This window comes from Phoca vitulina, unplaced genomic scaffold (genome assembly GCF_004348235.1).
Source record: "Phoca vitulina isolate PV1807 unplaced genomic scaffold, GSC_HSeal_1.0 scaffold4, whole genome shotgun sequence".
In the NCBI taxonomy this organism is placed as follows: Eukaryota; Metazoa; Chordata; class Mammalia; order Carnivora; family Phocidae; genus Phoca; species Phoca vitulina.
In genome coordinates this window covers 81,684,066-81,702,039 of record NW_022589707.1, presented here as the reverse complement: position 1 = coordinate 81,702,039, position 17,974 = coordinate 81,684,066, and the positions used below count along the sequence as shown (strand labels likewise).

Here is a 17,974-nt window from a genome sequence, read left to right as displayed (position 1 = left end):
CAAGACGCATGTAACACAGACCGTGCGGCTTTGCAGAGCTGACAGGGCGGTGCCCACAAGACCTGGGGCAGAGACTGGCGCGCAGCAGTACTGTTACTGCACAAGTAGCCTAGACTGGTGAACCCTCAGAGGATACAGACTTGAAACCTGGTTCTGATACTAAGGGCTCTTTTAGTTCCTGAACCGCCCCCCACACCCCCCGCCGGTAAAGGGAGGATGTAATCTCATCGGGTAGGGAAGAGTACCTCAGGTGACATGTGCACAGCACCGGGGACACGATGGGCACCCGCGAAGTGTGTTAAATTCTATCACTCGAACAGAAATGCCAACTTTGCAGAGTCAGAAGTGTCTGTCTTGAAAACTGCCTGACACCTAGAAGACTGGCCTCAATTCTGTGTCTCCAATGGGCTTCTCCAAATCATGCTCTCACTTAGAAGCTTCCTTTCCACAAATGAACCGGAAACTGTGTTTAAGAGCTCATCTATGGCCGACTTCTGGTCCTTACCAAGCTATAATCTACTCAGATGTCCTCTGTACAGCATGACCCAAGAGCTGGCCCCGAATCCCCAAACAGTCGCTGCAGTGTACTCTGGGGTTCCCTCTCAGACAAGGGTTTCTTCTTCCTGCCGTTCTTTCCCTCCTCACCCTCCTTATGCCACGCAGCACTCCCCTTAACCCACCCAGTCATAATCTAACCCACGGCGAAAATGTAGGCAACTTCATGCTTCTCAACTCTGTCATGGTTTCTCCTGGATGAAACTGCCCATCTCCCAATCCTTTATGAGGAGCAGAAAGGAGGGTGTTGCTGTCACTCCACAGGAAAATGAGCCCAATGTCTAAGGTCATCTCAGGAGTGACTGCTATTCAGTGGGACCAAGTGATGGGAAGCTACCATCTTGGCAAAGCAGGAAATAGGTAGCCTAGTATTCCTTTTTGCTTAAAAGAAAGTTTTACACTATGCAAGACTTGATAAAAAATGTATATAGCTTTTATGTTATAGAGTGTACAAATAAATGAGTATACCCACAACCTAATTAAGAAATAGAATATTTCTATCAATAAAGTTCCACATTTGCCACCCCCCAGCGAAAGCCACTCTCCTGAATGGTTTATCATCCCCTTACTTTTTCAATGTTATTATAAAAATAATAAATTCATAAACACAACAGATAAACACTATAGCAGCATTAATTATGTTTACATCAATTGTATCAACATGTAATATGTAAAAGTCTTGTTACACAACAAAGAGGTAACACAGCAGGCCAGACTGCTCTCCTTTCGAGGGCATCTGTACAAGGTTGGCCCTCGACTAGCATCTGGAATTAGGATTTCAAGGAGAGTTCTCATCATTCCACAACTGGCAAGAGTGGCTCAGTGTGCCTAAACTATGTGTACAAACAACATGGTTTACCCTGAACACCTGCTTTCCTTTTGGAAGTTTGGGATTTGGGTACGTGCAAGGCAGAGGCAGCCTAGGCCACCGGCTCCCAGTAAGACCCTGGCGCTGAGCGTCCAACAGCTTCCCTGGCTGACGCCCAGTAATACCTGTTGTCAGCACTCACTGCCGAGAGAGAGAAGCATGCGCTGTGTGACTCCACTGGAAGACGAGTCCTGGAAGCCTGGCTTCCTCCAGACTTCACCCCACGTGCCTTGCCTTTTTGTGATTTTGCTTTGTATCCATTCGCTATAAGAAATCTTAGGCATGAATGTGACTACAAACTAAATCCTGTGAGTCATCCTACTACATCGCTGAATCCCTAGCATAACTGTATAATGTGTATTCTATATACTACATAAAAATTACATAAATGTAATTAGATTTAGAATTTTGTTAGATATATTTCCAAAGAACATCTGATTCCATAAAAAATGGAATGATACTGTAGATTTCTGAGACTAATTTTACTTAACATTATTTCTAAAACTGATCCATGTTTTACAATGTATGGCTATGGCTCATTCATCTTCCACTTATAAAAAATTCCATCATATGATTATATCACAAGTTATGTATTCCCTCTGCAGTTGATGAATATTGCATTGTTTCCATGTTTTTGCTATCCTGAGCAACACAGCTATGACCTTATTACCTACCTCTCCCAGTGCGTGTCTATGAGAATTTACTTCTCTAGGGTACACATACTTCTCCAGGTACAACTACTACAGTCAGTGTTATAAAATAAAACCAAATTAGGGCGCCTGGGTGGCTCAGTTGGTTGAGCGACTGCCTTCGGCTCAGGTCATGATCCTGGAGTCCCTGGATCGAGTCCCGCATCGGGCTCCCTGCTCGGCGAGGAGCCTGCTTCTCCCTCTAACCCTCCCCCCTCTCATGTACTCTCTCTCTCTCTCATTCTTGCTCTCTCAAATAAATAAAATCTTAAAAAAAATAAAATAAAACCAAATTATCTTCCAAAGTTTTTCTATCTCTAGAATATTCTCACCAAAATGTGAGAAGTATCACTGACTTACACCCTAAGAATGTTTAGAGTATCAGATTTTCAAACTGTCTCATTTCTAATTTTTAGAACAGTATATATGAGGGATGTAATCAAACAGCATTTACATTCCAATCTGCAGATGTTTACTGAGCATATAACCTGTGCCAGGGCCTGTGCTAGTTGCTTTTTTAAAACAATAGCCTCACATATATCCTTTTGCAATAAAAATATATTATTAACATTATGTTTTATTATGTTAAAATGAATGAAATAAAACCTGTAGGCCAGCAGGAATTCTGAATTTAATAATTATCTTAAAGAAAAAAATGAGTCTTAAAATCCCAGATACCTACACACACACTTTCTCTGGATAATTCCTGGGCTTAGGTAACCAACCACCCCGACCCCAGTGTGCCCAAGCCTGTGGGGCTTCCAGGGCCGTGGGCCTTTCAGTGCTAAAACCAGTAAAGCTGCACCCAAACTGAGAGACAGTTGATCAGATCAGCCTTCTTGAGTGTCAGGACACATGGGTACTTATTCTGTTCTCAAGAAAAATCACTACCCTCTTTAAGATTTTCCAAATGTCAGTTTTTTGCCATTTTTACTGTTTGTTAATTCATGCAACTAATGCCCTTGGTTGAAATGAATATTAAAGAACAGTTAAGGACAGAAAAGAAAGGGTAACAGTTAACTACAAAAAAGAACACTATTAGGAGACTTGTGGCCTGGTGAAAACAGCCGGCTGGATATGGCAGTTTTATATATATATATTAACTATCAAAGCTTGGCTCTGTAGTTAGTTCTTGGTCACATAACATGTGGTATTTTTCCTAATCTAATACCAAATGTTTTATGAACTCCCGGTTTTCCTATACGACTACTCTATGAAAAGCTCCCCTTGAACTATTATTTTACTTTAATTACCTAGTATTTTTTCATTTCATCATGTACATACTTGCTCTAAGTAGTCCTTTTGTAATTCTCAAATCTTTTAGGTTTAACCTTCTAAATATCTGACTTAGCAATCATTAAAGAGATTAAAGGTAAACATTAACAGAAAAAAATTAACCCAATATTACCTTTTAAATGTATCAAAAACACCTGAATCATCAAAATTAATGGCATCGGGGTGTCCAGGAGGTAGACATACATCACCAATATGAATTTCACAACATGGGATGCCATGCTGTACCACAGTCAAGCTTGGATAAAATGATGACCAACCTAAAATTAAATCAAACAGCAGTTACATAAAGGATGGGGATGGATAGAAGGGGCCCTAATTATTTATTCTATGATATACCTATCAGTTCTGAGCCTTAAAAAGTTATTAGTTAAGTCCCAGCAGATTTTTAACATGTCCTGTATCTCTGCTACAAAGCAAGTCCAAGTATTTTCTTCAAGCAATGCAAAAGCTCTCCAAAACTAGTTTAATTCAGCATTTTATTAATATACAGATTCTATCAATCGGCACTTCCACAATTTACAAGATAGTAAATGATAGATGATGATGACTGAGACCATGAAATAGCCTCTGAATTACCATTTTTCACACGGTGTTGTAATAGATCTCAGAAAAGTGATTCAGATATATAGCATATTTGGTAACCCTAAACCAAAATGCAATTACCAGAATACTCCATTCCCCAAACTATACAAAGATAACAGAGAGCTGCTTATATAGTGTGTTACAGGAGTCTAAGAGTTCCTACCCACAGGAGGTGACTCCTGCTAAAACACGTACACATCAGTAGGTATTGTGATAAGGCACTTCCTATGGTAGTTCTCTGTAGTTTGAAAGAAGTTTGCCCTTCAAGGTTTTTTTTTTCCTTAATCATCAAAGAATTATGCCACAAGACATAGTAATAGATTTAAGAAGTCTTCTTTAAAAAGTTACTATAAAATCAAATTGAAGCCCTACCTTTATTCTTAACATAGAAAGGGTGGTCCAGCTTACACTCTACAGTAAGTAAGCCGTCTTCCTCTGTACCGGGATCAAAAGTCAACTTCAGTACAGACTCGCCAAATGATACACTTTCTTCATGTGATAACAACTTTAGACCATCAGAACCATAGCCCTGAAAATACATGCATAGAGTGAACAAACAGGCAATGTTTAATTCAACACATAGTGAAGTTCCTATTACATGTAAGACTTTGTGGAAAAGGTAACAATAAACAAGACAGGATCCCTGTCGGTAAAGAAAGGCACATCTATAAACCACTACAATGTAAAGCAGACTGGAATTAGCACTTTAACTGAAGTGTAAACGATGCTAATGGACTTTAATGAAGGGAGGTATAAACTCTAAGAGAGACTAGGAAGGGCTTTCAGTTCCCACTTCTAAACCCAGAAGTTAGAAGAACGAGCCTCAACGCCAGCAACAGCTGAAACCAGCAACTTCTCTGGAGAGTGGCGAGTATTTGCTAAAAATACAGGGGAGTTCAGAGGCTAGGCAAAGAAGCCTGAAAAGGAGGGGCTAGTTGGTAAGTCGAGGATGATGGGGAAGTGCTCAAACCTTCCTTTGAATGGGTAACTGCAAGTCAATGAAAGTATTTTACTAACAACTGTCAATTTTAAGAAGATGATAAAGTCTGCAGGATAAAAGGTGACTCTCGTATTCAATTTCTTTGAAGACACGAGGAAAGAAACCCATTAGTCTTAAACTGACAAGTGCCGTGGTGGTAGAACCGGGCTAAATGTAAATTCAACCAATATTTATTGAGCAGTCAGCACATGCCAGATGCTAGGTTCTGAAAACACGTTAACTACATGGGATCCCTACCCTTAAATTCACAGAAAAACCAAGGAGACCGACAGGCCGCCAGCTAGCTTTAGCACGCAACCGTTCCTCCAGTGACGGAGCCAGAAGGGTGACTGCAAAGCATCTTTAGGGAATTAGAACTGATCCACTATGAAGGGAGGAGGGAAATAGTCAACTTCTTGGTTTTTAATCTGCCAATGGAAGGTTAACAATATCTTTAAGCAGGCCAGGGAGGGGAAGGAAAAGGTGAGTCCAGTCTCGGTTATACGAACAAGCTGAGCATAAAGAACTGGTTGATATCCACGTGCAGATGTCCAACATGCAGGGGAAGGCTACAGCCATATATTTGTAAATGAAATTACAGAATCTTCTAATTCTTAGAGCTACGAGACCTCCAAGCGAATCCAATCCCATTTTACAGATCAGGAAGCCAACACAGGGTGGGGTCAACAATCTGCCCAACATCAGTCACACACAGAGTTGCTGAAGAACCAGAAACAGAGCCCAGATCTCCTGCCTCCAAGACCCGGGTGCCTTCCACAGGCCCACCAAGGGGCTGCGGCTGACCATATCGGCAGACAGGAAACGGTGAAGACAGTGCCCACGGGCAGAACCTTCTCTCCCACTCCACACCATGGGCAGACAAGCCGCCAGCCACAGAGAGGAGACAGTAGAGAACCGGAGCCCCGCCATGCTGCACAAATCAAGAGAAGACAACTCCCTGTGTCAAATGTTGCAAAGATGACAAACAAAGCAAGAAGTCTCACTAGAAATCAGAATGAAGCTAGTAACCTTTGAGACAATCTGAGTAGAATGGCAGAGGCCCAAGTCAGACAAGGCGAACTTCACCATAAATGAAGAGTAACAGCAAGAGGGGGAAACTGACGGCAGTTGAGTCAGGACTATTTCTCTCTAGACTCAACAGTAAGTAACAGCAGGATCAGGATCAAAACAGGAATTTTAAACAAGCACACTTCACATGCCCAACTTCTCTGCCTACAGTGGAGATGGAGAAATTCAAGATTTTAAAAGATTAAGATTGTACAGATACCAACTGACCTTTATCCGGCCGCTGCCACCTACTGCCTTTGCTTATGAACTTAAACAAATGCCAGTGTTTTATTGGGTCATTTAAAAAGTAACTTAATATAATCAACTCTCAATTATCCATTTGGGAATTAACCACTTTGTAGATTACCTAAGAAAAAGCCTTGGTTCGTTTGTTCATTTTATTTGAAATGCCAGTTTAGTTTCCCCAACATAAATGTATAAAAAGAGCTACGAAATACATCTTTTGCCTATCTAAGAAAGCATAATTACAAAGGTAAACCTGAAGTCACTGCCACTGTCCATGTGGCTAAGCTGTAACACAGAGTCACAAAACCTCTACCTAAAATATAAGATGTCACTTAAGTATGAAAGTAAATGGAGAATACTCATATAGATTAATAACAAGCCTAGGTTTCCTTCTGAAAGATTTGGAAAAGTTTTACGAATTTTAAATCAACCTTGTGAGTGCCCACTTGGAGATCTTCCTCATTATCACAGCCTTCGGTTCTAGCAAAATCTTCAACATCCTGCCATTCCTTTTTGCTTTCCTTATGAAAGCACAGTCGTGTGCCTAAAGTTTAAGTAAAAAAAAAAAAAAGAAAAAAATTAGGTATGTGCCTAGCATGCTACATAAGTCAGCTGTAAAAATTCAAGCATTCTTTCACCTTTCAGAAAACAGTGCCAAGCAGTTGAAGGCCAGGAATTGCACCAGCCCAAATCATCATCATCGGAGAGGGAGGACATGCAGAAAATGCCAGATTCTGACTCACTATTTGCCTATGGAAAAAAACATCAGAAACTTTATTTTGTAACATATTTTGTTAATATCTGTCTTTATCTCAAGGCTTCTGGCTCTCTCCCTCCTCCTGAGTGGATAACTTAAAACACTGTAAACTTAGGGAAAAATACACCTTTGAAAACTGAAGTTTTTGGAAGTTTTAGTTCAGTATATGTTCCCACTGGTAACAAACATTCCTAACAGTTGCAAGAGCTGTACATAAAATCGAATCCAGATCGCTAGCAGAACAATAAGACAATTTCCCAGCTGTACGTGCTTCAGAAGTACTTCTGAGAAAAGGAAAGTTAACATATTTCAACCGTTGTGCAAACTTCGTAACAGTTTACGTTCATAAATACACTCACCCTTTCGTGTCTGACTGGTGTTTCCTCCTTCCAGTGATGATGAGGGAAGGCTGGCTCGCTCTTAGAAGAGGACACAGGTGGAGGGCGTGCATAGGAATGTAAACTTTTGCTAGTAGCTATGATGTGTACAGGAGATGATCTAAAATAAGGAAGCAGTTTTAACCATAAAGCAGAGCTCCTTATACAGTAGGTCTTTCCTTTTGATGAAAAGAACTTCATATTCCTAATACCAACTCATCACATATAAGACACCTATCGAAAACACTAGTAAAGACATCAAGATTTCACTTGGAGTACGCTATTCCTTAACTTCTTAACCAAGCCTTCTTCACACATGGTAAATACCATTCTTTTTTCATATTTACCCACGTATTTTAAAATTCCAAATTATTCATTCCTTTATTCAGACATGCATATCCTCATTCATGATCATGTGCAGGGCTCCCTGTCCACTTCTTTCTTCTACTTTGACTCAGTCAATATGAACAGGGCATCTAAGCTGAACATGACCAACATGGAACCTTCTATCTACCAACCACCTGTCACTGGGCAGATAAAATGAACTACCTGAAGCTAAAATGCTTAAACTTATTATAGCAGAAAGGAGCCTATTTGCAACTTCTTATAACTGGACACTATTTCTTGTTTTCTGATTCAAGCTTATTGAAAAGCATCTACTCATAACGCTAGTTATTTTCCCCCAGGATCACCTTAGAAAAAGGTCAGCCCTTCCCGGGAGGGGTAGCAGTAAGAAGCATGCCCAGCCTGGGTGAGTGGCACCATGCTCTGAACTCAGGAGTTCAGAAAGCAACAGAGAGGAAGACTGCAGGCTCTCGGAGACCAACCCGCCCAAAGGTCCCACATCAGGACAGTTTTCTGAGGTGCCAAACAGGAAGGGATCTAGGCCATAACAGCAAAGTATACGCATGTCTGTACTAAGCCTCTTAGTTGGTTGAAGGGTGAGGGACAGCTCACTTTCTAGTTCTTCCCTTACTCCCTGAGAAATTTTATTGGCCCTTCAATTTTTATTTTATCCTCATTAACACTTTTTCATTATGCCTTTGCAGAAGTTACTTTTTGGTAAGAATCTATAAAACTACGCTTTCATGTCCGTATCACTTCTTAAATAAAAACCCCTCATAAAAACCCTCAGGGACGCCTGGGTGGTTCAGTGGGTTAAGCGTCTGCCTTCAACTCAGGTCATGATCCCAGGGTCCTGGGATCGAGTCCTGCTTCGGGCTCCCTGCTCGGCGGGTAGCCTGCTTCTCCCTCTGCCTCTGCCTGCCGCTCTCCCTGCTTGTGCTCGCTCTGTCATATAAATAAAATAAAATCTTAAACAAACACACACACACACACACACACACACACAAAACCCTCAAATTTCGAAGCATTTTATTAGCACACTCTCCAATTTTGGATTTCAAAATACAAATACTGTTTCATCTTTGGCCCATTTCTTCCTTTTATTAAACATTTAGATCTTTATGATATCGGGGAATGGCCAAACTGCTAAACTTCCTTAAGTATATCCCTGCCTTCAGGACTAATAAAAGAAATTGGGGTTTATTAGTTCTTCTGTTGAACCATTTAAGAAAAAGTAACAGCACAATGTTCTAAAATGCATATGGCCTGTAAAAATTAACATGCCAAACGTGTCTGAAACACCAACACCATAGGTCTCTTCATCCCTCTACCTACGCAGGGGTAATATAAATGGTACCTGTCCCCAACCCCTGGGTATTGTACAGTTATGGACTTCAGAGATCCAAAGCTCACTAACTAACACCATTTAACATGCTACAAGAAGCTGCATAAACAGCCACTGACAGTGTTAGAAGGCAGGCAAGACAGCAGAGTGTGACTCTTGGTCTTGTTCCCCAGGAAGAAGGGAAGCACAGAAAATGCTACAGAGAATAAGTTCATAAAAGTATCTCCTTTACTTATGTTTTTATTTATATCAATTATCTTCTGAGGGGTTTACTCATCTTTTCAGGAGCTACATTATTAATTCTTTTAAGTTTGCTGTAAAAAAAAAAAAAAAAAAAATGAAGTGTTATCACTAAACTAGGAAAAAGAAAGTCCAATGGGAAAATCAGGGTTTGTTTTTTTAATTATAAGCAAATTTTTAGCCTTTTGACTATTTTTTCTTTCTGGGAAATTTTTCATGGGATTAAACTGAAAAATTTAGTTAACTAAATTGAATTTGCCCTAATCGAGACCAATATCCTACTGAACAGAAGAAAAACAACATAATTCAATGGGTTGCAAGAAAACCAGGGCTTCACACATGAAAAGTTTATTTTTTAACAAAGAATTACATTAAGTTAGAAGCACTACCAAAATTCAGTTATCCCTACATCATCTCGTGTGGACTATGGTCTGTCTACCCACGCGAGTACAAATCCGCTTCTCTCCCCTACAAACTATCGTATTTATCTAGGTATTTTTACATAGCTAATTTTCTAATTTTAGGTATGATTAATGAAACATTATCCACTTAGGTCTCTTTAGGAATTTTAGTTCAAAGCTTCCATAATTTCATAGCACAACAATTCATTTGCAGAAACTCTGGTCTGGGTATATGAAACAGTGGTTTTTACCAATGGGAGTCCACTCTTACGAAGTTCTAGATTTTAACATTAGCAATTATAGTTTTCACCAACAGGTAAGTAACAAAACGTCACATACACTGTGGAAGAAAATAAACCTAGACCAGAAGGAACCAAACTCAAGGTTGGTAAGATTTTAAAATAAAACATTTATTATAACTCTGGCTTTTTAGACAAGTATAATTTTCATTTCTATAAGGATAAGTATATAATAAAAGTATTTCTTGGTCTGGTTTAATTTTTGATGACTTTAATGCACTTACAAATATTTTTGACTGCGGTTCTCTTACCACTTTTATCTACTTCTCAAAGTATGAAATCATGATATTAGGTGAAAAAGCTCTGCAATCATTATAAAACAAAGAACATAATTCGAATGACTACTTAAATTCTAATTTCAGTAGACCATTCATTAGATGGTTAATAGCATTATTACTTTTAAAACTAGGGAAAAAAAAGTAGCTCTTTGTAATGATAGAAGTTTTCAATAAAAATAGAGCCAGTGTGCCCACCTGTTGTAGAACGAGCACTGCATAAGTGGACTCTGTGGGCTGGTGGCAATATTTGCTAATTCTGTTAGCCAATCCACCTCATTTTCACCATAAGTATTTTCTGATATGTCTGAGGTATTTTGGTTCCAAGATGGTCTTGGATACTCTTGATGTGAAACATCTGAACTTAGCTGGTATATGGCAGATTGGGTAGGATCACTCTGAACAGCCTGAAGTTCAGGAAGGTCATCTGCAAATAAACACATTCAAAATTATAAAAAGTAAATTGTTAACAGGGGGAATAATGTTATAATTATAGCTGGAAGAGAAGTCCTTAAATCTAGCTAATTAATTTTGTGAGAAGTATAAATTTGAAATGTTTTCTTGAATGAACAAGTTTTGATCTAAATAATGACACCTTCTACATTCCAGGGTCAACAGAGCCTGATGGGAAATAGACCAAACAGATGTAAATGTACTGATGACTTGAATTACCACACCTCTTCCCAGACCGGAAAAAGTTTGTGTTTACGTTTTCTGATTTTTTTTTATAGTTCACCGGATTAGTCCATATTCCAACAAGACGTTTATAGGTTAACATGTTAATGAGGAAAAAAGCATTTTATGTGTACACATATGTACTTACTCCCATACTTTACTACCCTGTTATAGAAGATTACTGTAATAATGAGAACAATTTTTAAAGATGAGATCAATAGGTCATATTATAAAGTTTTAGGTAGTACTTATTCAACTTAATCTATGCTAAATTATTTCTTTTGACTGAGAAATTCTAAACTCAATAATTGTTGGTTATGTTTTCTTAAAGGTGCCTTCCCAAGGCTCAAGTACACACACCACGGCTATGAACACTAAGGAAGACTGAATTCTAAAAAAAAATATTTAAAAAAAAAAAAGAAAAAGGAGAGGAGACAAAGCCTCTTACAGGCCTTAAAAAAACTTTATGAAACACACCTACAACAAACTACAGATCCATCGGGTCCCTTCAATACATAAATCAGGAAATTCTTCTAGCCTTGGGAGTCCTGGTCAACTGTTACTATAAAAATACAGACACAGAATTCCTATTCAAGGCAAGTATCTCAGAACAGCCTATGAAAACTGAAATGTCTTACTTAACAAGTATTAATTCAGGATATCCAGTCCAAAAATGGACTAGAAGCCATCCCCCTTTGACTGAGCAGCTGAAAAACATGACAGCAACTGAGGCAAACCCCACCCTGTAACGCCCGCGCTGCTGCAGCCGTTCGCCTTCCCTCACTGCTGACAGCCTTCTGGGGCCAGCACTCCTTTAGTCACTGGGTGGAAAGGGTTCATTTGTCTTGCAAGCTCAGGAAATTAACTGCTTTTAAACCCAAGCAGTGGGTTGTGGTGCGAGTTTTTGCCACCCCCCCCGCCCTAACTTCCTGATGTCCTCCTGAAAATGGTGGACTGGTGGCGCTCCATGCTCAACGGCACCCACCACTCAGTGACTCGCAGAGCCCAGCAACCCGTTGGGAAATGTCCCAAGACCTGCAGGGTGTCCAAATTCCCAAAGAGCGCAACAGCATGTAGCCTCCTCTGTCCTCTCATTCGTAAAGGGAGGCTAATCGTGGCTCTGTGGACATTTTGGCAAGCTGCACATTAAATGCAGACAGAGCCAAGCTGAAAAGCAGGGCCGCAAGCCCAGGTCACTCACTGGCTGCTGACTCTTCAATACCAACCTCCCAGCAGTATAATTCCAAGCCCTACCTTCACAAGCCTACACACTTCTACTGGCCACGCATCCCAGGGGCGGCTCGGCGGCAGTGTGATGACCATAAACGTCAGACCCTCCGATTTCAAGGGTCCGCTGTACCTTGCCCGTCACAGCCACAAACGGGCCACGTGGGGCCGAGCACAATGTACTACGCTCACCAGCAGGTTTCAAAAGTCACATGAGCCACACACAGGATTTTCCCAAGGTGTTTACTGGCCCGACCTTTACCCACGACAGCAGTTTAGTTTGATAATTTGTAAATCAGTCTTGATGATAACCATAAATAGCCCAAAGTTAGGTTGGTTTTAAGTAATATTTTACAAGCAGTAACAATGGAACATTGAAAACTCCTAAGGTACAAAAACTTCACATACTTTTAAGCAGTTTAAGGCAGGTGAAGAAGCTGACTTAACATAAAAATATGAATCTCAGACTCCTAAAAAACTTAATTTTGTTTACCAAGCTCCATGTGCTCATCACAGGAGTTGTATCCAGGTGAGGATGGCAAGTTTTCATTACACTGCAGCAACTCCAGTGAGTCATTCATTCCCGAAGCTCGCTTGTCCATCACCAGCAGGAGTTTCTGTACTGCATTAGGCATCTGATTTGTCTTCACTTCCCACACCATGTTATGGTGCTCCGACTTCCAATAAAAAGAATAAAGAAAAAAGTATCAAGTCGTGTGACCTGGAGATTACAGAAGTATCAAATCCATCAGAGACTCATAATGTTGTATCTTTAATCATATATTGCCATCTGTATCCCCCACAAATCCTTTGGAGCAGGCAGACTCCCAGATTTCTTGGGCTACAACCATGTAGTCAGCACTAAATTATACCCAAATCCAAAAGAATTCATATCTTAAATTTACAAAAGTCTTTTCTTTAAAAGAATAATAGCACTATATTTTATTTCTTTAAGTAACTCTGAGACCCAAACACAGAGACCAAGAAAACCATTTTTTCAACTTGTATCTTCAAATTTTTTTTTAAAAAAAGATTTTATTTATTTATTTGACAGAGAGAGTGAGTTAGCAAGAGCAGGAACACAAGCAGGGTGAGTGGGAGAGGGAGAAGCAGGCTTCCCACGGAGCAGGGAGCCCGATGCGGGGCTCAATCCCAGGACCCTGGGATCATGACCTGAGCCGAAGGCAGACGCCCAACAACTGAGCCACCCAGGCACTCCTGTATCTTCAAATTTAAAAGAAAATTAACAAACTTTCCTCCATTAAATTAAAAAAAGAAAAACTGAAGGAATATCCTATTTTTTTTTCATTTTTAAAGATTCTATTTCACTTTTTCTGTTTACCAACTTGTTGTTTTCTCATCTTCTGAAAGTAAAGTTTAACATACTTAAAATAACATTCTCTGAAGGACATTTAAGAAAGAGTTTCTTAAAATGGCCATATAGTACACTTCTCAAAAAAATAAAAATGCTACATTTTCTTTATGAAAGTTTGGTACCCAGCCATCATAAAAAGATACCTGTCCTCTTAATAGCTTATTATTTCTAGAAAGATGAGTAATAATCATGGGAAATTTAAACAAATAGTAAATTTATCCTCATCTTAAGCCTACAAAGCTATCACAAGGAAGAAAATAACATAGGTTAATATATCTAAATGATTTCTAGCAAAGTCTACCAACTAAATTTTGTTGTGAAAGTAAAATGTGTTTATACCTTTTCCATTCTGCCTTTGGACAATGATCAAATTGGTTTTTTAACCGGGGTGACAGCAGCAGGAAGATTTCCTGATTTCTCAGGCTTTACTCCAAATCTCATTTTTAAAAAAAAGTTCTAATGAGCTAATATGAAATACACACAAGAAATCTAACATGACATAGTTTTTCCTCAAAATAAGACAATAAAATATACTACAATTTAAAGTCACTAAAAGTCTAGTACCTGGGCCTATGCTGATCAAAATGCAGTGAAAAGACGTTAACTGCTCAGTATTTACACCAGAGCTTTCTAAGCCATGACATAATCACCAACAAACACTGGCAACACTGACAATTTTTTTCTAGAAAGGCTTTTTCATGATCTTTTTATTATGAAATATGTTTTCCTAACTGTAAAATATATAATCACTGTAGGGGGAAAAAATGGAAAAAAAGGCATTTTTAAATTTTTATTTTTTATTTTTTAAAAGATTTTATTTATTTATTTGACAGAGAGAGACACAGCTAGAGAGGGAACACAAGCAGGGGGAGTGGGAGAGGGAGAAGCAGGCTTCCCGCGGAGCAGGGAGCCCGATGCGGAGCTCGATCCCAGGACCCTGGGATCATGACCTAAGCTGAAGGCAGACGCTTAACGACTGAGCCACCCAGGCACCCCTAAAAAGGCATTTTTTAAAAAAAAAGAAATAATGACTTTTTAAAAAGAGATTTATTTATTTATTTTAGAGAGACAGAGAAAGAGGGCTTGTATGGGTGGAGGTGGGGCAGGGACAGAGGGAAACAATCTCAAGCAGACTCCCTGATGAGTGTGGAGCCCTACAGGGAGCTGATCTCAGGACCCTGAGATCAAGACCTCAGCCGAAATCAAGAGTTGGACGCTTAACCAAGTGAGCCACCCAGACGCCCCAGAAAGGATGACTTCTAATCCCACCAACCAGATTGTTATATTGTTAACATTTTGGTATACTGTTTTACAATCCAATCTCTTTTTCATGCAGACACCTACAATCACATTTTCCTTCATACTTTGTATTATATATAATTGATACCTTTTTCCTTCACATAAGTTCATAAGCATTTTCCTATGTCACTAATTTTTCTTACAGGTCTATTTTAAATAGTTCCATAATATACATCATTAGGATATACCAAAATTTCCTTATCCCTCCTACTGCTGAACATGCTATTCCCTTTTACTCTTCTAAACAACAGTTTAAATTTTAAAAAAAATATCTGCTTATATCAGATTATTTCAGATTTCTAGAGACACATTAGTAGGTGAATGGCAATTAAACATCTTCTTACGGTTCCTGACACATGTAACCAAACTGCCTGTTGCCTTACTTTATTTCTAACAACCTCCTTCAGGTTCTCTCTGCCTATACCCCTCAAAAATGACCCAGATCCTAGGCATTGCTTTAGAGTCTTACTCAATACTGACTAAGATGTTCTACAGAGTAGTGAAAAGGGCACTGGGTCAGATGTAAGGAATCATGAGTTTTGAGTCCAGCTTGACCACTAACTATCTGATCTAAGTGACTGAGCTTCTCACTAACTCAGTTATCTTCATCTGTCAAACAGGTGCTCTATTTTCCTCCTACAGGGGTTATGAGGATGAAATGAGACACAGTGAGTAAAAGAAATATAAAATGACTTCTTCACAAAATGTTTTATCCCTAGACTGACACAGCGCAACCTTATACATACTCTGGGCACTTAACGTCCTAAATAGAAGTTACTGAAAATAGTTAATGATAGGAGACCAGACAGGTAGTTTATTCAGCTTCAGCAATTTCCTCCCTCAATAATATGACAAGTTATCCAACACTTAATAAAAGTCATGGATCATGCCATTATTTCAGGGAAATAACAGTTTATCTATCTAAAAGATGTCCAAGCGTTCACAAGAAATGAACACTTTTCCAGTTTAGTACAATTTATTATCTACTAATCACAGCCTTACTATACGGTTAACAGCAAATCTGCTGAGGTATAACGAATAATCTCCTACAAAACTGGTGGCTACAAAAGATGTGGTAACACAAACTGATTTCTCAAGAATAAACTGGCCAAATCATTACTCTGAACCTCCACATCACACTGCAAAAATCAAGCACACTTTAGCTAGATCATTCTCAAGCATGTGATTATGTGTGCTTCAAACAAAATGATGCCAAGGCCCCACCTCCAGAGAATATGATTTATTTGGTCTGGGGTACAACCCTATGCGCTGGTTTTTATTTATTTTCTTTCCAAAGAACACCAGGTGCATTGTGAGAACAAGTGAGCCAAAAATGATTACCAAATTCCTTTTTATTTAAATATACATATTCATTTATTTAATGTACATTATGTACAAGGCACTATACTAGCTGCAATGTTGGACCTCAAGGATGAACACTTGTCTTGAATCTCAAGGAATCTGTACTTTAGTGGAAAGATATAAGCAAATAACCACAGTTCTACACAGCAGGGCTTGGCTACAAATGGGTAAAAAGGAAGGAAGAAAAGCCTTCCAATGAGAGAAACTCACATGAGCAAACTTGCAGAGTCTGCAAAGTAATGGATAAAATCAAAACAACATAAAATCCAGTACCACCAGAAGGTAGGCTGGCCTTGTGTGTCTTGTGGTCATGGATACCAAGGCTGGAAAGGTGGACTGAGCCAGAATCTTCAATCCTAGTTTAGGAAAATTGGTTTCTTTGGTTTTTGTACACAAGAGTAAGTCTCTGAAATTAGGCTACCTGAGTTTATAATCAGATTTACTACTTACTAGCTATGTGTCCTGTTCAAGCTATTTAAAAATCTTTTTGCCGTATTTGTAAAATGGAAATCATAAAAACACCTACATAGCTTGTTGTAAAGACTCAGTGAGCTAACAAATGTAAGAAGCTTACAGTAGTGCCTAACACAGAGCAAACCCTCGATGCAGAGTGGCCAGTATTATTAGCAATTATCATATGATGAGGAACCACTGAAGATTTCTGAACAGAGGTCTGATGCGATCAGGACTATAAACACTTTCTTTAAGCCTATAAAACAAATCATACTGAAACATGAGTATGCAGAAACATCTATAACACATATTTAAGGGAAAATACATTAAAAACAGTGTATTCACATTCCCAATTTGTCAGCCACCTGCTCCCAGCGTCCTTTGCAAGAGTTCTTAGAAAATTAGTAGTATCACTGCAGGTTCCTTATTGAGTAATGCCTAAGACATGAGAGGAACTAGTCATTCTGAGTTCTTTGAACAGCGAATATTTCCAGTTTAGACAGCAGGTTTGAAGTCTTCTCAGAAAATTTTCCAACATTTTAAGTGTACACAACACAAATGAACCTATCTTAGTGACTCAAACTCCTTATAAACATCTGTTGTAATATGCCTCACGAGAGGATGTGATCTGCAAAAGTCAGCCCCGGCTGCAATCAATCTTAAACTTGACCATTTTCTCATTTTATCTGGAGTATGAAGTTCAGAGGTCACACCATACCTATGTATCTCCTCAGAGCCATCCTTAAGTGTACGAAGCAGAGCTGCAATTTGTCTTGTCCTCTCCTTCCCTCCGCAGAACTTTTTGGCTTTCTCCGTCCAACTAGATCTTCTCCTCCCCCATCAGCGGGTCCTGCACTGTCCCCACTTGCCATTTACAGTACACTAACATCTTCTGCAACTTCTATAATTTCTTCAGCCCCTTGTGTTCGTGATCTCCCAACATCCCCTCACAATATTCCTCATAGGGAGCTGGGAAAAAAACATTTCAATTTCAAAACAGAGCTAAGGCCCCGCTAACAAAATACTCACCAAGTATTTGTTGAATTTGAATTCTGTGTGTGTGAACTTCTCATTGCTCAGGGCTATCAAAAGTTTGGTCTTGAGATAATGGAGGTAGTGCTTCTGCAAGCCTACAGCACAGTAAATGGGAGCCTAGACCTTAGTCAAAAGACTGGAGGTTCCCTCTTGTTCGCATGGAATGTGAGGGAGGCCACTTAACCTCGGCCTCATGGCACCTGCACTTATCTCACTGGGCTATCGG

At 39.4% G+C, this 17,974-nt stretch overlaps 1 protein-coding gene across 2 annotated transcripts in view; it reads right to left on the bottom strand.

Moving 5' to 3' along the window:
• The window catches only part of HBP1 (HMG-box transcription factor 1), a 28,374-nt gene that overhangs the window by 7,484 nt on the left and 2,916 nt on the right, over positions 1–17,974 (bottom strand). For both annotated transcript variants that reach the window (XM_032402370.1, XM_032402371.1), the window contains exons 2-8: positions 12,718–12,901; positions 10,521–10,749; positions 7,400–7,538; positions 6,922–7,033; positions 6,715–6,827; positions 4,363–4,519; positions 3,521–3,665 (exon numbers count right to left, since the gene is read on the bottom strand). In XM_032402370.1, coding sequence (XP_032258261.1) covers positions 3,521–3,665; positions 4,363–4,519; positions 6,715–6,827; positions 6,922–7,033; positions 7,400–7,538; positions 10,521–10,749; positions 12,718–12,901 — 1,079 coding nt within the window. The remainder of the gene's footprint in view (positions 1–3,520; positions 3,666–4,362; positions 4,520–6,714; positions 6,828–6,921; positions 7,034–7,399; positions 7,539–10,520; positions 10,750–12,717; positions 12,902–17,974) is intronic.